The following is a 25,238-nucleotide window of genomic DNA, read 5'->3' on the forward strand; positions in this document are numbered from 1 at the left end:
AGGTTTTTGTAAGATTTTTGGATGCTGGGACCCAATCTTGAGTCCTCTGCCAAAGCAGCACACATTCCTAAGCCGGAAGCCATTGTTCTAGGCCACATCTGCTACTCTTTGGATGGAGATCGGAGGCCAGGGAGCTAAAGAAGCTGGTGCTCCACAGCCCAGAGCAGGGAAAAACTGACTACCCAGTCTCTCATCATCCCTAGCCAGAATCCTGTCTCGTCACCTTTACATGAAAGAAAAAAGCTCTGGACCATGCCAACCAAGAGCTGAAGAGGAGGAGTATGGGATGCCTACGAAATAGACAGGAGAATTGCTCAGGAAAAAAAAAACCAGAAAACAGAAAATCCCCCAAATGGGAGAGACATAGCACAAGGTAATCCAGATAGGAGACTGAATACAGTTTGAAGAAAATTAGTCAATCTCAGGCCAGCAAGATGACTCAGTAGGTAAAGGCACTTGGGTACAAGCCTAGTGACCTGAGTTTAATCTCTGGGACCCACATAGAGGTGGGATGAGGGAACTAATTCCACAGTGGTCCTCTGACACCTATTCTTTGACAGACAAACAGACAGACAGAAAAACAAAACAGACACAGACATACAGAGAGAGAGAGACAGAGACAGAGAGACAGAGAGAGACAGAGAGACAGAGAGAGACAGAGAGACAGAGAGACAGAGAGAGACAGAGAACTAGGACAAACACAATCTACAACCAGGACTTCAGGGGAGAGTGTCTGCATACCACTACGTTTGTGTTAAGTCCATGAAGGTCTCCGAGCCTCAGTTTCCTCCCACTTAAAAGGCGGGTGTGGAGCTATCCTCCCCCAGGCCTCTCAGTGCCCAAACTGTACAATTCTAAGATGGCTGGCCTCACAACACATTCTTTGGCAACATCTGCATCTATTTAAGCTCATAAATGTTGAGAAGAAATACTTGGTATGCTGTAAAACCAGGAAGCAGGTATCCCCTTTAAATAAACACTCCTCCAGTGCTGACGACGGTCCAGGTTTATCAGCTTTGCCACACTCCCATAGCCATCCATATCTTATGGGACTGGATAATGTTTTCCATCACCCAGAATTCTTGAGCGTAATTTGATTTTCATATCTAGGGGATGACAGCTTTGAGTAGTTTAAGATTATTTATAGGGTTAAAAATTCAAAATTTGTCAAAATAGCAGAAGACAAGCAAATTATAACAAATGGTGTGGGAGGGATGCCACTTGGAACGGGCTGAAGAAAGAGGTCGTTTTGAAGGAATAAATAGTTTCTCTCTCTCTTTTTCTTTTTCAACATCCAAAGTTGGTTTTTTGTTGTTGTTGTTTTTGTTTTTTAATAACAGTAAGATCCAGGGTTAGATTTTGTAGCTGTGGCTGCCCCTTCTACCTCTGGAACATTCAACCTTCTGGACCTTGAAGTGGACACAGGGTTTGGTGCGGCTGTGTGGAGTTCCTGGAGCCTTGCTAAAATGCCAGTACATCTCTCAGCCCTTTTGAGAACCAGACAGGAGCACAGTGCCATGGCCTTTGGGAGACTCCAGGGCTAGATGGTCAGAGGTGAAGTTCTTACCACCACCACCACCACCACCACCACCACCACTACCACCACCACCCCACCACCCCCCCACCACCCCTGCCTTGAGGATGCGACTTCCAGCCCAGCTGCTTACCCTCAGCGCACACACCTTCAGCTTGGGCACTTCCAGAATCCTCACATCATCTGTGCCTGTCCCCACGACCACAGTTGCTTTGTTCTCTCAGCCAGGAAGCTTCATCTTTCAGATCATCCTGGACAGGGATGGAGGTGGCCAGTTTGTGCAACTCATAAATAACCTTTCAGCACAACCTGATTGAAGGTGGAGTTGGTTCCTCTGGCCAGAAACCTGTATAGCTGGACTAGCAGCCCCAGGTAGATGTCCTGGCTCTTGGGTTCCTTGTGCTGAACCTTTCCATCATTCTTATGGCGAATGTCAACACCCATGGTGGTGCCTCCTGCTTGGCCAGGTCCAGAAAGCAACAGTTTCTTGATAATATAAGAAAGGAAACAGTTAATGTGAGCCAAGGGTTACAAATTGTGGTTTTCTGAACTCGTTCAATCTCCAGCTGGACACACAGTGTTGTATACAAGCTAAAGAGTTGGAGAGATGATTGCTCAGTGGTTATTGAATGTGTACAGCTTTTCTAAAGCACCTGAGTTCTATTCCTAGCACCCATATCAGGCATTTTATAATTGCCTGTATTATAGATCCAGGGTATCTGATGCCCTCATCTGACCTACACAGGTAGCTGAATTCATGTGCACATACCTACACACAGATATGCACACAAGACATACAAATAAAATAAATCTTAAGAAAGAGTTGGACTTAGGGTGAACATGTCCTTACAGTCTGGGAACACATCCTTCCAGACTCCACCAGCTACTCACTCCATTGTTCTGCCCTTTCCTTCTTTGTGTGGAGGTCCCTGAATGCAGAGCCTCTATACTGGGACACGTGAATCATATGAGCAGCTATAGTGGGACATGTGTAAGCTGTTTTCTTTTCTGAGATACTGTAATATCACGTAAACTTCTAGATTATCAGTACAATATCTATACTTGTTATAGGAAAATGATCTTTTCCTCAAAAATATCAAAGTTTTATAAAGCTTTTGTGTTTTAAGAACTATCCCAGGGCCAGTAAGATAAAGGTGCTAGCCACACAAACCTAACAACCTGAATTCAATCCCAGAACCATGCAAAGGTTAAAGGAGACAGCTTACTTTGTCTTCTGACCTCCACACACATACGGTGGCATGTATACCCCTTAATAATAATAATAATAATAATAATAATAATAATAAATCATTTAATTTTTAAAAAGAATCATTGCAAATGCCCAGCTCTGTGATATACATAAAACAATGCAATCTCAGTGCTCCTACAGTGAGCTGGAAGGCAAGGATGAAAGTTACCTGAAGCTTGGAGACCAGCTAGCCAGGGTCGATTAGAGCAGAGACAGGGGAGAGACCCTGCTTCAACTATGTGGACAGTGAAAACCAAAAGCTACACTTTGTCATCCACACTCATACCATGGCATATGTGTTCTCTCTCTCTCTCTCTCTCTCTCTCTCTCTCTCTCTCTCTCTCTCTCTCTCTCTCTCATTTTGTTTGTTTGTTTCCATGACTTTTGTTTTGTTTTTTTCCAGACAGGGTTTTCTGTGTAGCCCTGGCTGTCATGGAACTGACTCTGTAGACCAGGCTAGCCTCGAACTCAGAGATCTGCCTGCCTATGTCTCCCAAGTGCTGGAATTAAAGGCATGTGCAACCACTACCCGGCCCCTCCTCCAGATTATAAACTTCGTCAAGATTACAACTTTTTAGTACCATTTGTAGAAACTTAATTCCTTTTCTACCTTACCAAGCCCATTTATGAATTTGGAGGGCAGCATCAGTTTCCTTATTTTCTAATCCAACAACTAATGGTCAAATGTCCAGTCTCACCACTTCAAACAATCACTGTATTTGCAACCAGTTCAACAACATATCGATACCATTTACAAGAGTTGCTTCAACACTCTACTTAGTAAGAAAAACTGTTTTTAAAACTTCAAAGAAGGGGGCTGGAGAGATGGCTCATCAGTTAAAAGGACTGGCTGTACTTCAAGAGGTCCTGAGTTCAATTCCCAGTAACCACATGGTGGGTCAATAATAGAATCTGATGCCTTCTTCTGGCATGTAAGTGTACATGCAGAACAGAGCACTCTCACATTAAAAAAATAAATAAAACTTCAAAGAAAAGCAGAAATCTTTATGATTACTGTAAAAAAGAGCATCTTTAATAGCAGGTCTAATACTTTAAATTTCATATTGAAGATTTTTGTAAAAAGACAAACAAAAAACAACAATAACAACAACACACAGTCAACTTGAGACAATCCTAACTTTCTTTTCCCCAGCTCTCCAAAAGTTTTAAAATAAACCTGTGGGTACCATAAAGATCTTTTCTTTTTAGGGTAGGGCTACAAAATGATCAGCTAAGTTGTTTTCAGTCTGAGTATGTTTTGTTTAGGAGGTGGCAAGTTAAGAGGAAAAGAGAGAATTAATATTTGCAAGATGTCATTAATCTCCAGAAAGAGCCCAGGACAGCCCACCCTGCCCCCATCCCAGCTCTCATTTCAGAACTAGCCCAGTTTTCTGTTATTTGGCTCTGAAAAGTCTTAAATCTGTAACAAGAGACTGACTTCCTGTTCTCAAGAGTGTGCCTGCCAACAAAAACATTTACAAGAAAAGCCCCAGGGCCAAAAAATTGCCTACTAATTATTTCTCAGCACCCCCCACCCCTAATTCAGGAAGGTGAATGCTGTAAACGCTGTATCTTAAAACTCTGAAGTATGTGTTGAAAAATTAAGAGAAAGCCCACAAGAACTGTTTGCTGCTTGCTTATATTTTATTACATTCAAATTACATCAGTTTTATGGCCCTTGGGCACAAATGATGGGGTTTTTATATAATATTTTATTCAGAATTCCACAAAGATTATACTATATAGTTATCAAAATACCCACTGGAAGTTGTATTCCCATTACCTTCCCAAGTGAGGAAGCAGCAGCCTTCACAGCCTGAAGCTGCCCTGAGCTTTTGCCAGATGGCCGAGTGGGCCCTAGCTGGGCTGACAAGCCCAGGGCTAGGTGCTCTTGGTGGTCCATCCGTCCACTGTGAGCCCTGTCACCAGCCTAGCAGCCCCCCTGCAAGAATGCACAGGCCGGGTAATCGGTGTGAACATGCAAAGGACCTAGAATAGGAACCGTTGTGAAAAGGATTAGAGAGTAGATGCCACCTGATCTCCTGGCCTGTGACAAAGCTGCCATCATCAGGTGCCAATCCAGGCGCCTGGGTCACAACAACAGGACCAAGAGCACAGGAATCAACTCAGGCCTCTGCAGCCAGCTGAGATTCAAGAATTGTGCAAGGGAAAGGCAATGGTAGATGAGTTGTGTCTTCAACAACTGTTGGAGACATCAGGTACCTCCCTGCAAAAGAAGAGGGAGGGAAGGAGAGGAGGGAAGGGAGGGGGAGAAAGAGGCTGCAGGAAGGAAAGAAAAGAGAAGAACAGGCCCTGCTTTGAGGGCTCTAACATACACTTTACACCAGGTTTGAGCTAATTTTGCCCCATGAATTATCCCAAGGCTTCAGCAGATGCCTCTTTCTGATCCCCTCGCGTCTGACCTCTCCTCCTGGAAACACATCAGTCTCTTTTCTTCTCTAACAGAATCCACTCTTTGGGATTCCCATCTTTAGGCTTGAGGAAAAGAAGGCATGCTTTCTACCGGCCTGCTTACCTGAGCAAGTCTCCTCTCACTAGGGGTTGGATGTGGCTTGTTCCCTGAAAGTTCCTTTGCTAGAATCTTGGTGTGGCGATGTGGAGAACACTGGGATACTTGGGGGAGGGAGGCCTGATGGAAGGTGGTTACATCACTGAGGATACAATCTGTAGAAGTGATGGACATATTCTCATAAGACCCTTTAGTTGCTAGGAGAGCAGACTGCTATGAAGAGTGAGGCTAGCCTCAGAATCTCCCCAACTGCCTGTGGCATTTTGTGGTATCTTCCCCTCCCATATGCCTCTACTGTGTTAGCATACAGCCATGACAGAGTCCTCACGGAGCAGCAGGTTCTGGATCCCAGGGCACACTGGCTCCTTCTGAGTCCTTTCTTGGTTCCCATCGGCTGCTGAGACCCTCTCTGGGCCCTGAGAGAACCCAACTCACAAGCGTAAGCTCTTGAGCTTAGCTACCCAAGGGCACTATCCTGCAGGAAATCTTACTGTCTTTTAGAAGGACAGGTCTGCAAAGGCAAGAAATTCTCCACATACTCCATTTCTCATTGCTGATGTTGGCAGAGGGTCAGGAAGTCACATCCTTACAGTATTGGTGAGTTTCAGTGCACACAAATTTCCACAGAACAAATTAGGCCTTGTGCACTGAAAGATTTAAGGCTCACATACTGTTGGGACTGGCAATTCTTCATCAAGGAATTTAACCTGAGAAAACAATTAGGAGAATGTCCAAGGACGTGTGCAGAAGATGGATTGCTTAAGAAAGAGTAAGGACAACCTTTGAAATTCCAGTGTGACAGGATAGGTTAATTGAATCATGGTGCTTGAATGAAATAGAATCCAATTAATTATATTTTTTTTTATAAAAATGGTGGAGCTGGAGAGATGGCTCAGCAGTTAAGAACACTTGCTGCTCACTCATGAGGAGCTGAGTTCAGCACCCACATCAGACAACTCACAACCAATTCCATCTCCAAAAATCCTGACGCCCTCTTCTGGCCTATGCAGGCATCTGCACTCTCCTATGTTTATATACTAACACACACACACACACACACACACACACGCACTCTTTTCACAAAGATACAGTGATACAAGGGTGAGGGATGTGCCTCAGCTGATAGACAGCTGCCTGGCAGGCACAAAGCCCAGCTCCATCCTCAGCACTGCATAACTGGGCGTGGAGGTGCACACCTGTAATCCCAGCACTGAGAGGCTGAGGCAGGAGGATCAGAAGTTCAAAGTCATCTGTAGCTACACAAGAGTTTAAGGCCACTTTAGGATACATGGGATTTTGTCTCAAGGAAGGAAGGAAGGAAGGAAGGAAGGAAGGAAGGAAGGAAGGAAGGAAGGAAGGAAGGAAGGAAGGAAGGAAGGAAGAGAAAGAAAGGTGCAGACTCTATATGATATGTACACATAAACTTTAAGTGCATTAAGTCAAACTGCTTATGAAAGACATAACAATACTGGGTGACATCTAGTAAGTGCTTACTGTGTACCAAACACTATTCTAAGACCTGTCCAAGGATTATTAGCTCAGTCATTCTTCACATCAACCCCACCAGGAAGAAAGTGCCTCTGTTCCTCTTCAAGGGGGGGGGGGTGCGCGCTCTGGCGGGTCACATGACTTGCATAGGCACACACAAGGGACTACACTCAAGCAGTTGGACCTCAGAGCCTATCGTCTTAAAAACCATGTGATTATACTTCTCTATGAAAGGTAGTATTTATTTTTGAAAATGAAACAAATGTTATATATGCTTGTTGTGTGTTTTTGAGAAAGCTAAGGGAGGACTGAAATGAAAATATTAACAAGAAGCACCATAATAAAATTCATTCATTTATATTGTGGTTCTTTATTCTGGAAAGGTCAATTGACTGTGTTACCATTAGAATCCTGTATCCCCGTTCTACACAATACTTGGGCTCCTGGTGGTAATATAGGAATATGCCTGCCATGGTGTACGTAGAGGTCAGAGACAACTTTCTGAAGTTAGTTCTCTCCTTTCATCTTGGTTTTTGAGGCAGGGTGTCTTTCTCTTTCTGCTTGCTGTATACTCCAGACTGTCTGACCTGAAAACTTCAGATGATTCTCCCATCTCTCTGCCTCTCTTCTCTCCACACAAGTGCTGGAATACAGATGCAAGCCACCAGGGATCAGACTCAGGTTGTCAGGCTCACTCACACTGCAAGTGTCTTTACGGTTGAACCATGTCACTGGGCCTTGCTAGATGTGGTATCAACCAAGGCTCTAGAAGGCTTTCCTCAGTTGTTCAGTCTGCACAATGTAGCAGCTCTCTGTAACATCTTCCTGGATAGTTCAGTATTTAGAATTCACTACATGTTATATGAAAAACACAAAGGCCTTGGCAGCAGAATGATCCCTTAAACATATCTGTCGGCCTGCCTACCTAGCTTCCTCTTTCATGCTTGTTTTAAAAAGACAAGGAACTACGGAGCTGTTTGCAGATGGTTTTCATCGATGCCTTTCGTCGCATTAAAAGCGGCTTTCTTTGACTTTGAAACCTCTTCCAGACTAGTTTCTCCAGGGACACTGACTTCTGAGGATGACCTGCTCCTCCCTGTGGGTCCAGCGTCCCCATCTGCTCTCCTGATGGCCTCTGCTGGAGACACGCCTTGATTTCCAGAAGGCAGGGTCCCTGCTACCCTCAAGGGCCACACAGGAGCCAACAATGCTTGAAAACAGCCTAGGACGACAGCAGCTGTGAACTTCATTTCCTCTTACGTCAGCCTAGTGAGTTGCTGTGACTGTCCAATGGTAGAGGAGGAGATGTCCTTTACAGAGACTGTCCAACATTAGAGATGTCCTTTACAGAGACTGTCCAATGGTAGAGATGTCCTTTACAGAGACTGTCCAACATTAGAGATGTCCTTTACAGAGACTGTCCAATGGTAGAGATGTCCTTTACAGAGACTGTCCAACATTAGAGATGTCCTTTACAGAGACTGTCCAATGGTAGAGATGTCCTTTACAGAGACTGTCCAACTGTAGAGATGTCCTTTACAGAGACTGCCCAACTGTAGAGATGTCCTTTACAGAGACTGTCTAACTGTAGAGATGTCCTTTACAGAGACTGTCCAACTGTAGAGATGTCCTTTACAGAGACTGTCCAATGGTAGAGATGCCCTTTACAGAGACTGTCTAACTGTAGAGATGTCCTTTACAGAAACTATCCAATGGTAAAGATGTCCTTTACAGAGATTTTACGACTCACCTAAAGTCCTTTAGCCAGAATTAAACACAAAATTGAATATAAAAAGGCACATTTTGGGTAATATCTTAGGTGGTAAAAGTATTTTCTGTGCAACCATGAGGATCTGAGGTTGATCTCCTGGAATCCATGTAAAAACAAACAAAACAAAACAACTAGGCATAGTGGTGTGCACCTGTAATTCCAGCCCTGGGGTTTGGGGGCAGGATACCTGAGGCTCTCCGAGAGCAAGTCTGGCCTACTAGGCACGGTCCAGGCCAATGAGAGTTTCTGTCTCACAAAACAATAAGGCAGATGGTACCCAAAAAAGGATACTTGACATTGTCCTCTGGTTTGTATGTGTGTGTAACATGCACACACGTATGCACATATGTTTACATACATACACATGCATGCACACACATGCATATGAGTACACACCCAGAGACATACATGAACATGTGTGTACATACACATTTGGCACACACACACATGCAAACATATAAACATGCACATACATACACACACACACACACACACACACACACACACACACACACACACTTTCCTTTTCACTTTATCCTGACCTGGGGTGATTTATTCAATGGAACTATTTTGTTCATTTGCTTTTTCCAAACTGGATGATAGATGGCTGTGAAGGGAGGAGGATTTCAAATTTTTATTTCTTTATTTTCCATTTTTATATGTATATGTGTGTGCACAACTGCGTGCAACTCCAGTTTCAGGGAACTGGATACTAGGAACAGAACCCAGGTCCTCTGCAAGAACAGCAGTTGCTCTTAACAGCTGAGCCATCTCTCTAAGCCTGGAGGGTTATTTTTAAAAGGAGGATCTAATTCTTTTGTGATCATGAATATTTCTTACTCTTTCCAGAAGGGGTACTAACAAAATGTATTTCGGGTCAACTGATGAAAGACCTTTAGTGTCTGACCTGGACACCATTCCAGAGCCTGGTCTACTGAGTGTCCATCCCTTCTACATAAGTCATAGATGAAACAGAACAGAGGCAACATTAGAACAAAATAGAAGTCATTTATTAAATATATGTGATGTGGGCTTTAATATTAAAGAAAGCGTGCGTGAATAGACTCCTCATCCATTTAACAAAAATATCAATTGTTCCTTAAACATGAAATGACTAAATGCCACAACATACAAAAGTCTTTTTAAGTTAAAGTGAGAAAGACAAAAATCACAGCTTGAATAAATACAGTGAGCTCAGGTGGTCCAATCAAGGCATAAGGCACACGTTAAAACAAGGAATCGGTGAATCAGAATGCAGCTACTCTGGCACTCACAAGTCTTTACACGAGGCTCCCCCAACCAGGCACCCATCTTCCCAACCAGAGTAGAGAGCAGTGCATGCTGGGACTCCTTCCCTCCAGGTTCAAGTTTTTCCAGGTGCCCATGCTACATGTGCACAGGCTTCTCCATGGGAGGAATACTGCTGCTAATACTTTATGGGTAAACAAAACCTTTATGCTGTAACAAACATGAAGTTTCTAATTAATGCCCCTTCCCCTCCAAACTAAAATCCAGTAAAACAAAACAGACTGTGAAACCTGGTCTTCAGCATCCACATGGAAAACAAACGATGATTCTGTATAGCAGGGTTGGTGTGTCTGAAAGACGACCTCATGTCCATGACCTTGCTTGCTCTTTCTGCCTCCACTTGCCTGAGATTCCCATTCTGGCTTACACCGTGAGCAATCCTCATGCTCTCCAGACTTTTAAGTCACGGGGTTCCAGAGCCTTCCAGCATTTGCAAGAAGCACGTGTCTGAGTGCCTAGGTCAGCGTTTTCTTTGAGGTTAACTCCAGGACTCTGGTGTACGGGGTGTAACTCCTGGAAGGCAGCGTGATTTCACGGGTCCTGCCTGTGGGGCTGAGAAATGAGAAAAGGAAGGAGAGGAAAATGAGATAAAACTCTCTGCAGGCTTCATGTAGTAAGAACTCGGCACTGAAACATAAAAATGCGGTGATTAATAATGCAGTTGAGTATTTCACAGAAACGCTATAAAATGGATTTGCCATGGGCTGAATATTGCATCCCTGCAAATTCAGAGCCGAAATCCTAACCCTCAAAAGGATGGTGTCAGCAGGTGGAAAGGCCATGAGGGTGGAGCCCTCAGGCGTAGGATTAGTGCCCTTACCAAAGGTCTCAGAGAGCTTCAAGGGAGGACCCAGGAAAGGCATTGTCTGTGCACCAGAAAGCACAGTCTAACCAGATCCTGAATCTGTTGGGGCATTGGTCTTGCACTTCTTGGCCTCCAGCATGAGCAGAAAATTTGCTGCCCTTTAGCTTCTAGTTCATTGTGACCAAATATGTAACTACATTTCCCAGCCTCCTTTGCAACTAGGTAGACCGTGTTACTGAATGGGTAGAAGTGAGGTTTGAATGATACATCCACACGCATTATCTTACATATTCACTTTCTCTTCTCTTTTATGTAGAGGTGTGGGTGGGGAGCGAAGGGACACTAGCCCACTGGCAGGCCTTGCCCTTCTCCCCCATCCCCTCCGCCTTGCTAAAAACCCTCAGATTACATTCCTAAAGCTAGCCACCAGGGTCTATTCCCTTATTTGGCCACTTCCTCCTCCTCCTCCTCCTGAGGCTGACACCAAAGTCCAGCAATCAAAAGCCCACTTTGGTTCACCTAATTAGCACACACAATTAAAATTAAACACCGCATCCTAACATGGACTTTCTTATTTTACCTTTATAAACTGACATTTTCCCTATGTGCCATGTCTGTCTCCCCTCTAGGGACAGTCCTTTGTCCCTCAGGGACAAATACCTCTTCCCCCCTTTCCCTTGTCCCCTTCCCCTCTCCCTCATCCCCTATCTCCTCTACCACCGCATCCTAGCCCATTCCAACACAGACCTCCCTTTTCCTCCTCTTAAAAACGACACCTGCAAGGTCATTTGCTGCTGTTTTTTCCCTGAGAAATCAGCCCCTTTCCTTCCCACCTAATAAAGGATTTCTCTGTGAAAACAGGTGTTTGGGTGTGGTTTGTGCCTAATCCAGAGCCTGGGAGGGAGCCCCCACTGTTCAGGAGTCCCCTGGGGGGGGTCCAAGGATGTCACTGGTGGAAGAATCCTAGAACCCTGAATGGCTGTGTAGAGTGAGGCTCATTTCACCCTGCCTTGAACTGTGATGTGGAGATACGGAGGTGAGCCACTGAGGCTTGAAGGTACCACAGTTACATTCTGTACCCCAAAAGCACTATCCCAAACACACAGGAAGCATGACAGTTAACTTCCTTACCACTAACTTCCCACGTCCAACTACTCACAAAGTGGTACGGCTGTATCCAGAAGTGTGAGGGGCAGGGGTGTCAGATCTTACACATTGCATGTCTCCCCTAGGAGGCAGTTGTGCAGCAATTTACTTCAAAATTAAAACCTTCCATCTTGGAGGGAGTCTTATTAAGACATAGGATGTGAGGAAGGAGATGAAATAACAGGACGTTCTAAGGAGAGGTGAAACATTCCATCCTGCAGGGTAGCTCCTTAATCTCAGGAAGTGAACAACTCCAAGGCTTCAGGAAGTCCCTGAAACTGACCAGATCCAATCCTTCCCCAAGCATATATAAGCAAAGAGTAAAGACTGCCAAGAGACACTTGGAGACCAGTTGAGCCTCCTGTGAGAACTAGAGATCAAAGCCAGGAGTGGTGAATGGTACCTGTCTTTAATCTCAGCAGATCTCTACGAGTTCAAAGCCAGCCTAGTCTGCATAGCAAGTTCCAGGTCAGCCAGAGCTATACAATGAGATTCTGTTTCAAAAATAAAATAAAATAAAATAAATAAAACAAAAACAAAAAAGAGGAGGAGGAGGAGGAGTTGGAGGAGGGGACCCGAAAAAGGCTCTGACCAACTGAGCTACCTGGAAAGGACACTCTCCAACCTGTTGAGCTACCTGCAGGCTGGGCAGTGTGCTCCAGGTTCCCAGCTTTCAGGGGCTGTCACCCACGCTGGGGTGGGCTTTGGGTGACAGAGCTGTCCTCAAATCATTTCTGCTTCTGTAACAAACCCCAATAAAACTCGTCGGCTCAGTAAGTTGGACTTTGATGGTACCCTTACTCTGGTGTGTCATGGGCTCCCTATCTGGGTAAGTAGACATTCATTTACATTCGTTCCCATCTCCCCAGATACAGTGTCGCACAACAGAGATCCAATGTGTGTCCTCTCCATGAATTCCATTCCCCAGGGCACACTAAAAAGGACTGTTGCTCTGACACACGGCGGCAGGGTCTCCTATCACACTGATTTGCATCTGTGCCCATGGCTAGGTCTGATTTCTCTGAGAGTGAAAACCACGTCTCACTCATCTTTGTGACCTCAGTAGTTCACAAAGGCTGAGCCTGGACCTTTCATTCCGCATAGACATGGGGATGGAAGCCAGAGTGAGTTTGAGGAGGGGGCAATCACAGAGACAGGAATCTCTGGGATGTGGCACCTCAAGAATTCCCAGGTGACCTCACTAGGCAGATTAGATGAATAGCAGGGGCAGAAACCAGATGGCCTCGTGTGCCAACTCCTATGAAAATTCCATGCAACACAAATGGTCTCCTGTGACAATATCCTAAAAGCTCATAAAACGCAGAAATATTTATAAAGGTGAACATTCTGGGTTTCAAAAACAGGCACTCATATCCCAACCTTTCAAAAATGTAAAGGGTGGGGGCATTTTATTAAGCTGATCACTAGGAAACAATAGGACTTCAAGAGCGAAAGTCATTTTAATCACAGAACTTAAGTTTGCTTGTTTTCTGGAACACAGTTGGGATCCTGCTGACCTTTTATGAATCCACAGAGGAACAGTTTCCCTGGAGGCAGGAAGCACTAGCAGAACCAAAAGATAAAGCTTTGGCAAAACAAATTTCTGTTGTTGATCTCTACAACAGAAATGTGAAAATACAAGCCTTGAAAGCACTTATTATGTGAAGGGCACTAATGGCCATGGGGAATATCTGCCACCAAACTGCACCTACTAAGAGGTGGTTAGAGAGATGACTCAGCAGTTAGAGCACTTGCTGCTCTCCCAGAAGGCCCAGGCTCAGTTCCCAGCACCTACGTGTTGACTTACAACTAGTTACTCCAGTTACAGGGGATCTGATGCCCTCTTCTGGCCTCCCCCAGTATCAAGTACGCATGTGGTACACATACATGCAGGCAAAAACAAAAACACTCATACACATAAAATCAAATAAATATACCTAAAAAAATTAAAAGTAAAACTAATTAAAAAACACAACTGAGTCTATCACGTTTCAATTTATTAAGGAGCAGAAGAAAAAAGTCTCACTGCTCCTTTTTATTTTTCTCTGTACTCAGAGGCCAGATGACCTTAAATAATTCTCAATGACTAATCAATATGCATCATCCTTTTCAAACAGAACGAATTCTTAAAAAGCAAAAACTCTTGAACTCACAGTGAGTCCCTCCTCATGTTTTCATTCCATGATGAGATAGATCCTTGCTCACTAGAAATGAATGCCACCCAAAGAGGAGCTGGAGGAGAAGCAGCAGGACAGGAGACTAGAGACAGAAGGAAGATGGCTGTCAGGTGAGCTGGAGAGAGGGAGGAAGGGAATTTCTGAGAACCTCAGGGAGGGAAGTGATAGCACAGGCAAGCTAGCAAGCCCACGAGCAATCACTGCTAAGCTATGGCTCTACTGTAGATCACGGGAAAATGGCAGAAATATCCACAGATTATGAACCTGCAAGTGCTTGGGCTGGGTACCCTGTGTTTGTTAGCTGTCCACTTGGACGCAAGCTTTCGGGGTGCTGTACAGGAATATTTTCCCAGCCCAGCAGCTGCCATCTTCATGAGTTGGCACATGATTATCACAACTGGGCTGGTTGACTATTGGCCTTCCTCACAGGAGGTGGGGGGTGGTGGCGGCAGGAGGATCACAGGCCCTTCGAGTATCCAACCATTTTTCCTAACCAGCTGTATTCAACTTCTCCCTAATGGATAGTGTCCTCAGGGTCTTGGGGTGGGGCTGGAGTATACAGGCTTGGAAGAACTAGGAGAAGGTGACTCCATCTATGTGGCTATGGGGAAGCCATCACACATGCTGGGTGATGACTTTGTAGTATTGCTGCTTGGGGTCACCCATGCCCCTTTCAGTAACCCCTCCCCCATCTCTGGAAGTAAGCCCAATAAACTCACTGGTTCCCCAGGGGGAACTTTGGTGGAACAGAACTTTGGATTGGCATTGGGATCTTACGACTAGGGAGGTTAGATGTGACCTAGTACCCCAACCCCAGCAGAGAAAATTCTGGAAACAGGATCGACCACCAAACCTCCCCTTTCCTTTCTTTTGTTTTTGCCTTGAAAAAGACCTACAGCCCTCCCGCCTCAGCCCTCCCGCCTCAGCCCTCGTGCCTCAGTCTTCCCAGTCAAATTTTCCTTTTCAAGGTGAGGAAACAGACACTCGAAGAATTCAGAAGTTTCTCAAAGCCACACCAAAGGCAAGCGGCAGATCCGAGACACAGATCCAGGTCTAACACTTAGTGGCAAGCATCTTAACCATTTCTAAGAACTGACTTTGGAGAAAAGGCTGGCACACTCAGCCTGGAAATGGTCCGTAGAGGACCAAACAGACTGCACCCGGCTGGAGGACTCCAGAGGCCCGAGACTGTCAGGAATGAGGGGCTCGTGTTCCAGAAAGGCTCAGCCCCAGGGAGGGGAGGCAACACCATGGGCTGGGGCCGTCTTTGCAGAAATGACTGAAACCAAGACGGAATCACAGGGGACTCTAAGGAGAACGAGGCAATGCACCATGAAAGAAGATGGAGGACAGGCCAGGAGGGTGGGGAGAGAGCTAGGGAAGGAACATCCGGTAAGAGTAAGAGGCAAGCATTGTTCCACCAAGAACAACGTTGAAGCTGTTCAAACACCATCTGAGCTGTTGGAGGCTCTAGGGAGGTGGTACGCACAAGGATGGGTTGAATACCTATTCCCTGGCACCGCTCTGAGCACGTCTCGGGGAGACCGGGACTAGGAAGAGGAACAAAACCCTCTGCTCGCATGCCTGATGGCAACTTGGAGCAGCAAAGCCGCAGCCAGTGCTTCTTCCAAGCCCTCTACGAAGTGAACAAACCACATCGCAACACCCGTCGGCTGCCTATATCCCCTATATCCCCACTCTGTGTAGACCTTGCTGATTCCCCCCAAAAAACGTTTACTGAGCATCAGCTAAATACCAGATTCTACCATCTGGATGCTTGCTTTCCAAAGAGGTCCAGGAATCAAAGCCTCGGGCCCTGCTGGGGCACCGCTAGAAGGTGGTAGGACCCGTAGATGGTGTGGCCTCAGAGGAAGGTCTCTGGTAATCGGGGGAGGTGTTATCCTTCAAGGGGGTTGTGGAACCCTAGTCTCGGTTATTTTATTTGTTTCCTGGATCATGGTGTAAACAATTTTTGCTCCACCTTGCTTTTGCAGTGCCCTCACCAAAAGATTTTGGAGTAAACTGAGTCAACACAATACACATTTCTCTTTCTAATTTGCCTCAGGTATTTTACTACAGTAGCAAGCAGGTGACTAATACCCTAGAGGAACATCGGATCCCTCTTCATAGGCATTCACAATGCTGGCAAGAAAGAGGGCAGCGGGAAGGGGTGCCCTAGAAGAGGGGGTTAGTGCCATTATGACTAAAGAAGAGGTTGTTGCAATTGTTTTTTAGCATGACACAATTCCACAGGAGTCCTAGTTGTGAGTTATACTCTAGGAACAGCAGCAAGCACCCGACACCTGCAGGTGTGAAAAGAGAGTGAGTCAGTGAGCTGGAGGCACGTGCTCCCCACAGGGAGCCCCGCAGTGCCTGGAACACACAAGGATCAGTCCTGTGTCTCAGCTCACATGCTCTTATCACTCCTTCACTCTTTGAAACAACGTCTGGGGGATCTGAAGTCATGGAGGGTTTAACTGAGGGGTCCCATGCGCACTGAAGCACTGTATTCTTGACTAGGCTACCAACCAATGATAACTACCTGCAAAATTAAGTTAACAAAATTGCCTTAGCAAACCCAAATTCATTTATACAGGACACGGTGTTTTACATCTAAAAACCCATAAGTTTGGTTTAGTTTGGCTATTTAAACCATTGTGTGTGTGTGTGTGTGTGTGTGTGTGTGTGTGTGTGTGTGTGTGTGTGTGTCTGTGCGTGTCTGTGTCTGTTTGTACACATGGGTACAGTACTTGCAGCGGCCAGATGAGGGCACTGGAGCCCTTGTTGCCGGAGTTAGACGTGGTTATGAATCACCCAATATGGGTGTGAGGAACCAAACTCCAGTCCTCTGCAAGAGCGGTAAGTGTTCCTAACTGCTGAGCCATCTCTCCAGCCCCTTACTGGCTTTTTTTTTTTTTTTTTTTTAAATTAAGCTATCTGCTTTATACATATTTTCACCCAATTCTCACAGCAACACACTGAAATTCAAAACTATCATCCTCTTTTCCATTTTGAGGATGAATATGTCCAAGTTTCAGAAAGATTCATCAACCAAGGCTGAGGTTGGCTGGCAGGGCGGGCAGGGCAGGCAGGGCAGCCAGGTGCCCTAACTGTTCAACCTAGCTACACTGCTGAGCTGTGTGTGGCGGGAGAGTGTATAAACACTTCTGTGTAAGGCTAAATTCACTACTTCTCATAGAAAATACATCGTGGAGGAGGAATGTGGTGGTCTGAATGTAACTGGCCCCCATAAGCTCAGAGGGAGTGAGTGCCCCTATTAGGAGGTATAGCTTTATTGGAATGGGTATGGCCTTGTTGGAAGAAGCGTGTCACTGTGGAGGTGGGCTTTGAGGTCTCCTATGTTCCAGATACGCCCAGTGTCTCAGTTCACTTCCTGTTTGTTGCCTGCCCATCAAAGATGTAGAAGAACTCTCAGCTCCTTCTCCAGCACCGTGTCTGCCTCCATGCTGCCATGTCCCACCATGATGATAATGGACTAAACCTCTGAACTGTAGGCCACCCAATTAAATGTTTTCCTTTCTATGAGTGCCTGTGGTCATGGTGTCTCTTCAGAGCAATAGAAACTCTAACTAAGACAAGGAGGCTGGATAAAAATAAAGAAAAAAAAAAAAAACCAACACTCTGAGCCAGGTGTGATAGCACACAACTACAGTCCCAGCCCTTGGGAGGGAGAGACAGGAGGATGAGGAGTTGAAGGTCCTTCCTCAGCTACATAGTGAGCTCTAGACCAGCATGGGCTACATCATCACCTGTCTCAAAGAAGTTAATATATAAATAAGTAAAAATTTGAAGTATAGAAAAATTCTGGAAAATATCCCAGAACATTTTACTTTTCAGACCTAAGTTTGAAGTACAAGTAAGAAAAGGACTTTTGTCAGAACACACCTAGCATGGTTGGCAACCTTCTACTTCCTGCCCTTTCCTTCTCCGTGTGTGTCTACATGTGTATGGGCATGGAGGTGCCAAGGGGTCAGAGGCCAGAGGCTCCTTCCACCACGTGGGTCTCAGAGGTCAAACTCAGGTCCTTGGGTTTGGTGGCAAGCACCTTTACCCAGTGAGCCATCTCACCAGAAACCCTCAACTTCCTGAGTCATTCCCGGTTATAAGTGGCTATACCCAGCCTCAGAAGCCTGCTCTTCCTGGCTGTGTGGCTTCCGGTGAGTTGCTTTTTTTTCTCTGGACTTCCGATTTGTTTCCTTTGAAATGTAGGATTCACCTGGACTGTGGGGTTCTGCTCTGTCTTCGCCCACAGAATCCACCATTCAGAACACACAGGGTTGGGTCAGTGGGTACTGAGAAGAATGTGGAGAGGGAAGGTGGTCCCTAGCTGGCACCTCAACAATCCTCCTCCCCCACCACCGCAAGGTCTCCTCAGAAGCCCCAGCAACAGGGCAAAGCCTTTCTAAGAAGCCAAGTGGGAACCCTGCCTCAAGTGGGAGAGCTCAGAAGCTCTTGTCTCCTCACCTCCATGACCTGGGGGTGCTTTCCACATAGTAGGCACTTCGTAAATATTTGAGAGGAAGCGGGTGAAATATTATTCTGCCCTTTCGGAAATGTGGTTTATGCAGTTTTCATTTCCTCTGCTGACTGACCTAAGCAGTTAAACCTCAGCAATGGATCCTGAGGGAAACCCAAATGTTACATTTATGGAAAAGCTGCCTTTCGATTCTGACATGCCTTCCAGGTTCGCTGTGGCCATAAGTTAAGGGTCTGTCAGCACTTCCATTATGAAAACTGTTTTGTGGTTTCATAACGCAGCCATAAAAGTTTGCCTCCGGCCATCCTTGGGTGTACAAATTGAAAAGCTTGTTTTAAGCCAAAATGTGGGAATCAGAAAACAAACAATTTATTGGTTTCAGACATGGTTTTGTGCCCGTCTTGGCCAAACAAGATTTATGATGTGGGGAACTAGAGTGATCTGAGACACTTGGTCTCTGAAAAGCCTGAGAAAGAGGGAAATGGCCAAATTACTCATATTTCAAAAAGGGTCCCCAAACACAATCATTCATTCTTTTGGTTATATTTTCATCAAGTAAATTGTGTCATATGTTGATGAGATGCCGGGTCTACTTTATGTACTCTTATCTTTTTTTAAAAAAAGCATTTTCTGTTAATTATGTTAGAATGGAAAACTGCCTCATTTACCTGGAAATCAGGAAATTGGCAAAGAAAGTTCCACAATATTGCTAGTAAGTTCTTCGACAATGGCAAATGGCTGGATTTAGCCAACAAGAACCCATCAGTCACAGACTCAAAAGTAGGGAAATGAGGTCTCACTGTGCCACATTAGTGATGCTGGAGACTTGGTAAAGCCACTCACTGGTGTTACAGACTCAGAGGCCAAGGCCTCAGCAAAGAGAGAAAGAACTAGATGCCAGGCTACAGGTGGCCAACAGGACCAGACCTGGGCATTCCACATCCCAGATGGGCAATCGGCTGGTCACTCTTTCCCACAGATGTTACTATCAACGGTCCCAGGATCTGACATATTTTCTGGATCACTGTGTTCTAGCACAGCACAGCATAGCACAGTACATGCCTATACACAAGTTCTTTCTTGCTCTCATGATACCAGGACTTGCCACTTCACGACTGTGAGGACCTACATCACAAGCCACAGGGCATTAATAACCATGTTATACACACAGTCACATGCTCCCGGCTGAGCACAACTGAGTACCCAGCCATGGCAAATTTGTGTCAGTCAGAGGCAGGACACTAAATCACAGGCTCAACTGTGACTCAGCAGGACACAGACCTCGCTGCGGGGGGGCAGCTGAACAAGGAACAGGTCAGCCCTCTAGCCTAGTAACAAAGCCGGACGGTCAAAGGTAGAGTTATAGTCTGTCTTAGTTAGTGTTATCATTGCTGTGGTGAATCACATTGACCAAAGCCACTTGGGGAGGAGAGGGTTTATTTGGGTTACACTTCCACATCACTGTTCATCATCGAAAGAAGTCAGGACAGGAACTTGAACAGGGCAGAATGTGGAGGTAGGAGCTGGTGCAGAGGCCACAGAGGAGTGCTGCTTACTGGCTAGCTCAGCCTGCTTTCTTGTAGAACCCAGGGCCACCAGCCCAGAGGTGGCCCCACCCACAATGGGCTGGGCCTTCCCCCATCAATCACTAATTAAGAAAATGACTTACAGGCTTGCCTAGGCCAGATCATCTGGAGGCATTTTCTCAACTGAGGCTCCCTCCTCTCAGATGACTCTAGATTGTGTCAAACTGAAGTAAAACTAGCCAGCGCACAGTCTCAGATCATTATGATGAACCAGATTTAAACCAGACGTCTGAATAGATCAGCTATGGTACTAAAGGATGGATGCATTTTGTTCCTCATTTGGACACTCCCTCTGAAGGTAGCCAGCACACCCCTCTAACATGGTAATTAATGTCTTCTTATATCCTGTCCCGCCCTCCATACACTACTCCAGGGCAGGAACCAATCAATCTCTTTTCTCTCTGCAGCCTATCTGCCTGCTACAGTTTGCTGAATGAATGAATGAATGAAGAGAGGCTGATAGTCATAGCTTCCTCAGTCTTTCCTTCCTGTTTCCTCCACCCCACACAGTCCCTCTGCCTTCTCAGAAGTCACACTTAGCTCCAGAGCTGTACTTTCCGGAGGAAGAAGTCGATGCTGCTCATCACAGCCCAGGACAACCGTCTTCTTAAGTCAAAGAAGGATTTTTGTCAGAAAAAAAAACAGGAAATCCCCAAATACCTGGGTAGAAGGTCGCAGCTCACTCCAATTTCTCTGGTCTCCACTTCAGTCTTGGGCTGGGTTTCTGTCAAATAGTCCAACCTGCTCTGTAGTTCATTGTTCTAGAAACGAGAGGAAGGCAGTCTTAGCACATCAGGCCTGCAGCACTGACATCCACGTGCCTTTCAGAACTGGCGCTGCAGAGCTACACCGATTGCATCATTGTGCGAAGCTCTCCGTGTGTGTGTGTGTGTGTGTGTGTGTGTGCGCGCGCACATGCACATTCAGTTGTGCATGAATAAAAACAGCACACACTGGTCCATCGTATCATCCCGCCGTTGTTCAGTCAGCACATTTGTTGTCAGGATGGTGTGGTGGCTCACTGAGTAAAGGGGATGGCCGCCAAGGCCAGTGACCGGGGTTCGAACCCCAGGACCTGCACAGCAGAGGAGAACTGACTCCATCTTCTGACCTCCACATAAACTCTATTGCATGTTTGTGAAGACACACGCACGCACGCACGCACGCACGCACGCACGCACACACATATATCAATGTGTTGTAGATATCTCCCCAAATTTACTAACTTTCTTTCTGTGTCAGCAAACTCCGTCAGCTGAATCACAGTATCCCATTGTATGGATGCACAGTATTGACTTAACTAGTCTCGTACAATGGGCAGTTAGATAGTTATCGCATTTTTGGCATTATAAATACAGTGCAACTCAACTTTTTAACACTCCCTTACTAAGCTGTAAAATGAGTAAGTCTATTAATTTAATTTAGTGGGAAAAGCCTCTATAACTGGATAATTAGTATTTCATAGGTGTGGAAAAATTCAGAATCTCAAACATATAAACTAGAATGAGCTCCTTGGGATTAAAATTAGCATTCTGTATACTTTTCATGGCTTTCTCTCTTTTTTTTTTAAGCTGGAGCCAAACACTGCATAAGCTTATGATTAGACGCCCAGGAATTGGAAATGTGCCTGGTGGGGAAAATGAAGGGCAAGGGGGCAAGAAAGGTGAAGATGGGGTTGGCTCAGCTTCACTCCAGATCCAGGGGACCCAGCACCCTCTTCTGGCCTCCAAGGGGTGTCAGATCCCTGGAGCTGAAGTTCCAGGCATTTGTGAACCGTCTGCCACAGGTGCTAGGAACCGAATCTGAGTCCCCGCCAGAGCAGCCAGTGTCCTTAACTGCAGAGCCAGCTCTCCAACTCCTTAATTGATTTTTAACACTTTTTTTTAACCTTTTCCCCCCCTTTGGTAATGATAGACTCAATTTTAAAACCATAAAGGCTCTATCTATTTTCTTGGCTGGAGTCTTTAAACTTGATATGTAACACATACAAGATAAAATTTACTGAATAAATGTACCAATCACTCATACACATAAATACACCTTTTTTTTTTTTTAAGGGAAGGGTTAGAAAAAAGTCCCAGGGACTTAGAAGCTGACTTCAGTCTGAAGTGATGTGGGCTGCCCCTCAGTGGCTCCCCTCAGAATGAGCAGCGCCAAGGAGCTGTTGTATAAGCCTTGTTCTACACGTGCTTCTGATACATGGACATGGTATAAAGAAAGAGAGTGTGCTCACCATGCCCCAGCAACTAATGAGTTGTGACAGAATAGGTCCTACTCTGTCACCCAATCTGTAGAATGGGAGTCAGGTGCTGGCTTCCTGGGGGGGGGGGGGCACATTTTTCTGCTATTTATAAGGAAAGAGAAAAAGCCAAAGAGGTCTTTCTTGCTGACAACTGCAGCCCCCGTGGCCTGTTCCTCTCCAATGTAAAGACTAATCCTGAAGGCTTCGTGGAATGCCAGCATGAGGCTATACCAACAGGGGGCAGAAGAGATGGAGTTGGCACATTTTCGTGGACCGGTATGCAGGGAAGGGTGAATAAGGGACTCCAAATGTTTTGTTTAATTTCACAGGGATTCTCTGTGTAATATCAAATACCCTCAGTGGTACAGGAATTAAAAATTAATACCCATGAAAAAATACTGATGAAAGCAGTAAAAGAAAACAATGTGTGTCTTCTGTGCATCAGACAGTGTAAGGGAAGGCAGGGAAGAGTTAAGGAAATACAGCACGAGGTGCGTCCGGTGGAGCGAGGCCTTGCTGGGGTACAGACAACTGAGCAGAACAGGACGGTGTGGTAACATTACAAAAATATGACAAAGTATTAGCGTGAGCCCGGAGGGGCTACATTAGAACGGGAAGAGGGAGGGAAGTCACTAGACAGAGCTGGGGAAGCAAAGGCGCTGTGCACCCATGCTGGGCAGCTCACAACCGCCTGTAGTTCCAGCTCCAGGACATCTGACGCCCTCTTCTGGCCAAGAAAGGAAGCCTTGAACCACCAAGACAAGGAAACAAGTGGGCAGATGAGAGTCAGAGCAGGAGGAAACCCCAAATTGTGTTCTGCACTCAGTAGAGGTCTCCAGCAGACCTTCGAACCATGCTCATGAAGGGTAAACTGTGGTGGTATTGTGTTCCCCAAAATATTGTGCACCCTAATAAACTTATCTGGGGTCAGAGAACAGAACAGCCACTAGATACAGAGGCTAGAAAATGGTGGCACTCATGCCTTTAATCCTAGCATTCCAGAGGCAGAAATCCGTCTGGATCTCTGTGAGTTCAAGGCCACATTGGAAACAGCCAGGCATGGTGACACACGCCTTTAATCCCAGGAAGTGAGCCTTTAATCACAAGAAGTGAGGGCAGAAAGCAGAAAGGTATATAAGGCATGAAAACCAGGAACTAGGCTGGTTAAGCTTTCAGGCTTTAGAACAGCAGTTCAGCTGAGATTCATTTGGATGAGGACACAGAAGCTTCCAGTCTGAGGAAACAGGATCAGCTGAGGAACTGGCGAGGTGAGGCAGCTGTGGCTTGTTCTGCTTCTCTGATCTTCCAGCATTCACCCTAATACCTGGACTCAGGTTTGATTTTATTAATAAGTGCCTTTAAGATTCATGCTACAGTGAACTAAAAGAAGTTTGAATCTGAGTGGTAAAGAAGTGAACTGAGCCGTCACGCATTACAGGCACAGCGGGAAACAGCGGGGTCTAAACAAATCCATTTGCTTTTAAGGGAAAAATCCTCAGTGCTCTCTAGAACAATGAAACAGGCTCTAAAGCCGTGGTTCTCAACCTGTGTTGCAGCCCCCTGGGGCAGGACCACTCTTTCACAGGGGTTGTCCAAGACCGTTGGGAAACACAGGTATTTACATTACAATTCATAACAGTAGCAAAATTACAGTTACGCACTAGGAAGGTTGAGAACCACTGATCTAAAGTCTCCGCATTAAAGGGTTCACACTGGCTGGTTTAGAATCCAAAGTCACACAGCGTATGAAAAGACAGGAAGATGTGACCTGTTCTTGGGGGAACAGGGATGGACAGACAGCAGTCTTGATGGGACTCAGATACTGGACTTTGCAGGTAAGGATGGGAATGTACCCATTGTAACTGGGACCAAGAGATAACGGAAAACATGCTCACAGTAATGAACTAGTAAAGAAAAAATAAAAAAGAGCCATGCAAGATTCAACTGGGAATTTTAGAATAGAGAAGAACAACACTTAAAATTATTGCTATTGTTGTTGTGATTGTTGTTATTTTCTGTTATGCGGACTTAGGGAGAGCAGGGAGGCGGTAAAGGAAAGAACCAGCAATCTAAAGGTGCATTAATAGAAACCATCCAATTAAAAGAAGTGAGGGCTGGGGAGATGACTGGGTGGGTGAAGTGTCTGCCTTGTAAGAAGACCGGAGTTTGGTCCCAGAACCCACATTAAAAAAAGGTGCTAGGAAGCAGATTCCGGGCTCACTAGCCAGATGGTATCGCCAAATCAGTGAGATCCAGGCTCACTGAAAATCCCTGTCTTAAAAAATAAAAAAAGGGAGGTGGAGGAAAACATCCAACACAGGCATCTGGCCTTCACATGCATGTATGCGCACACACACACACACACACACACACAGAGTTAAAGACAGAACAATTAGCAGAACCTCACAGAACCGTGCTGCAGTTGTTAAAGGCCTAACAGAGCAGCCGGAACCACAGAAGAGACATCGAGAGAAACAATGTGGCCAAATTAAAACTCAGCAAGACAGAACAAACTTCCAATCCCAGCACACTGGGGGCAGAGACAGGGGATCAGGAGTTCAAGACCACCCTTGGCTACATGAATCTGTAGCCATCCTGGGCAACATGAGACCCTGCCTCAAAGAGAAAAGAGCAGGAGACAGTCCAAAACCATCTTATAATAGAGAAGTAGGGTATCTGTAAGATACGCTAACATTTTGTTGATTTTCAAACTAGGAAGCATTTATAAGGCTGTGTAGCTACTTGTGTATGAATTGTATGCCTGATTATAGCATCGCTGCTACTAAGCTGGAAAGAATAATAAAAAGGAGTGAGAGCCAGTGAAATGACTGAACTCTGCAGAAGCTTCTGGGGCTGAGGGGCGATGTCCCGGCTTTTCCGCTTTCAAACACCACCACCTTGTGT

At 45.6% G+C, this 25,238-nt stretch overlaps 1 protein-coding gene and 1 pseudogene across 2 annotated transcripts in view; both read right to left on the bottom strand.

Moving 5' to 3' along the window:
- Window positions 1-1,235: 1,235 nt before the first annotated feature.
- Window positions 1,236-2,046, bottom strand: LOC102928476 (large ribosomal subunit protein eL18 pseudogene; annotated as a pseudogene).
- Window positions 2,047-9,560: 7,514 nt separating this feature from the next.
- Window positions 9,561-25,238, bottom strand: part of Myzap (myocardial zonula adherens protein) — a 90,867-nt gene continuing 75,189 nt past the window's right edge. Inside the window, exons 12-14 of one of the 2 annotated variants that reach the window (XR_006074202.2) lie at window positions 20,753-20,853; window positions 13,985-14,090; window positions 10,208-10,432 (exon numbers count right to left, since the gene is read on the bottom strand). Coding sequence is in view for 1 of the 2 variants with exons in the window: in XM_006973785.4 (XP_006973847.1) it covers window positions 10,336-10,432; window positions 20,753-20,853 (198 nt within the window). In the remaining variant the exon portion in view is untranslated. Of the gene's footprint in view, window positions 10,433-13,984; window positions 14,091-20,752; window positions 20,854-25,238 lie in introns of both variants that reach the window. The other variant, XM_006973785.4, reaches the window with a different exon arrangement.

Source organism: Peromyscus maniculatus, chromosome 7 (assembly GCF_049852395.1).
Source record: "Peromyscus maniculatus bairdii isolate BWxNUB_F1_BW_parent chromosome 7, HU_Pman_BW_mat_3.1, whole genome shotgun sequence".
Classification (NCBI taxonomy): domain Eukaryota; kingdom Metazoa; phylum Chordata; class Mammalia; order Rodentia; family Cricetidae; genus Peromyscus; species Peromyscus maniculatus.